Here is a 2,375-nt window from a genome sequence, read left to right as displayed (position 1 = left end):
GCGGCTAAAGGGGCGCTTCCCGCCTTTTCTTTCTGTCCTCAGAGCCCTTGAAGCGCTGGGAGGTAGGAGGGCAGGAAGAAGCAGGTCTTAATTTTCTTGTAAACCGCGCTTTCTTCCCGCTTCGTAGCAAATCCTTGTATAAGAGGTAATTCTACCCCCTCCCTCCGACCCAAGTTGGTGAAGAATACGCTCCCTAGTTATGGGGGGAGAGGAGAGCAGATCACACAACAACCTTCTATAGCTAGGAAAACACACACACACACACCACAAACACACCTCGTATTTGGGGGGGGGGGTTTCCCCTACATCCGTTTTAGAAAGCAAAACGGATAGGAACCCTTTATGAATAGGGGTTGGGGGTTGGGCAGAAAATCCCGAGTTTGCAAGAGTTGAGAGGTATTTCTCACAGACTTGGAGGGGGAATGAGAGAAACCCGCATAAATAAGTATGGGGCTAATAACTTTTTCATTGGGGTGAGGGATAGCTTTTTAACATGGGTTAGAGAGCTCATCTATAAAGCTGGAGAACCTTGTGTTGTTTGGGCATGGATTTATACAGTATTGTCTTTTTGTCTAGGCTACAGTATAGAATAATTATCCCACATTTATTGGTGTTGGGGAGGGGGAGGAGATGCAGAAAGTGAGGGGGGCTCATTTTTAGCAGAAGGGGGAAGCTTATTTAAACCCCTCTTTCCCCACCCCCATCCTCTCCAGCAGGACAAATCAAAGTCCCCCTTAGTAGGAATGTGAGGAGCTAACCTGGACTAATTTATGGTTAGGGAATGTGGATTCCTTTCAAGCACACACACTGGGAAGATATTTCATATATGGGTGAGCTGATCACACATAATATCATTATGAGTTGGCATGTATTCCAGTGTCACTCACAATTATTCAAGATTTTAAGGCCTTGTTAAGCATCTTTATCTAAGACTATCCTTAAAATTGGTTTCTTGGTTTTGAGTAAGTTGATAATAACATTCTCTCCCTGCTTTTTCCATTTCAGTTACAGGCACTTTGTTGCAAGGTCAGGAGTTAAAGATGTATTGCTGTAGAAGAAAGAATTTTATGGTGGTAGTTTCTTTTCTAATTGTTCTGTCCTTTGAAGCATACTTGTGGCTGATGCAAACCCCTTTGCTGCCACAAACAATACAGTCAACTGATCTCTGCAAAGGTGAAATTGCCAATGATACAATAACAGCTTTAAAATATAATAAAACATTCATCATTTCACCGTATCACGATGACAGACAAGGAAACCTAACTCGTGTGATTGCAATAGTGCGCTACAAGAAAATACAGGACCTCTATTGTTGGTTTTGCTGTAGTCATGATGGCCATGTCTCCATAATAAGAGCAGCCATAGACATTCACTTTCATAGAACTGATTTCCCTTTTGGTCCAGCAGATATTGTGTGCTCGGAACCCAGAAAGTGCTCTCCAAAATACGTGTCCATTCATTCATCTCCTAGAGGGAAAATCGACAAGCTACCAAGGTTTGAAATAAAAAACCGTGTGCCCGAGGATTCATTTTCTGCTGAATTCACTCTTTGTCTCCCTGTCATGTTTGGAAACTACAACAATGTCTTGCAGTTCATACAAAGCATGGAAATGTATAAAATTCTTGGTGCACAGAAAGTGCTGCTCTACATGTACAACTGCAGCCAACTCATAGAGAAAGTATTGGAATTTTATGTTGCAGAAGGTACCATTGAAATTATTCCATGGCCAATTTATTCATATGTTAATTTCTCTTCTTTCTGGTATTCTACCAAAGACTGGGACTATGGGAAAGCTACAGTCCTAAATGATTGCATCTACCGCAATATGTACAGGAGCAAATATGTGGTTCTTAATGACATTGATGAAATTATCCTACCCATTAAGCATCTGAGTTGGAAAACAATGATAAGTTATCTTGAGGATCGAAATCCAGAGACAGGCATCTTCTTGTTTGAGAAACATTTATTTCCTCAGCATATCTTTTCCTCTACAGACACACTCAACATTTCATCCTGGAAAATGGTCCCAGGAACTAATATACTACAGCATATTTACAGAGAGCCCATTAAACTGAAGTTCAGTAATCAGAAAAAGATGATCATTAATCCAAGAGCAGTGGTTCAGACTTCAGTCCACGCCATTCTCAAAGGTTATAGTAAGACGCTGGTAGTTCCCAAAGAGATTGCAATTCTTTATCATTGCAGACAGTATGTTGAAAAAGAGGTCCCTGGAAAATACCTCATTAGGGACGCAACGATCTGGAGATACAATGTTTCTTTGATTAATAATGTTAACAACATACTTAAAAAACAATTCCCTAGAAAGAGTTCCAAGCTTAGATGGAATAAATTCTAGGGAGGCATTGTAGCTTTT

At 40.7% G+C, this 2,375-nt stretch overlaps 1 protein-coding gene across 1 annotated transcript; it reads left to right on the top strand.

The window, feature by feature from the left end:
* Positions 1-803: 803 nt before the first annotated feature.
* On the top strand, positions 804-2,375 carry LOC118084273 (beta-1,4-galactosyltransferase galt-1-like). Its single transcript, XM_035113650.2, has one exon. It carries the CDS (start codon positions 1,041-1,043, stop codon positions 2,355-2,357), a length of 1,317 nt encoding a protein of 438 aa, XP_034969541.1. The 5' UTR covers positions 804-1,040; the 3' UTR covers positions 2,358-2,375.

This window comes from Zootoca vivipara, chromosome Z, assembly GCF_963506605.1.
Source record: "Zootoca vivipara chromosome Z, rZooViv1.1, whole genome shotgun sequence".
Lineage (NCBI taxonomy): Eukaryota > Metazoa > Chordata > Lepidosauria > Squamata > Lacertidae > Zootoca > Zootoca vivipara.
This window is presented reverse-complemented; position numbering and strand designations above follow the sequence as displayed.

What these genes read in the sequence shown, in the direction of transcription:
- LOC118084273 (XM_035113650.2), top strand. Translation starts at nt 1,041, where the DNA reads ATGTATTGCTGTAGAAGAAAGAATTTTATGGTGGTAGTTTCTTTTCTA.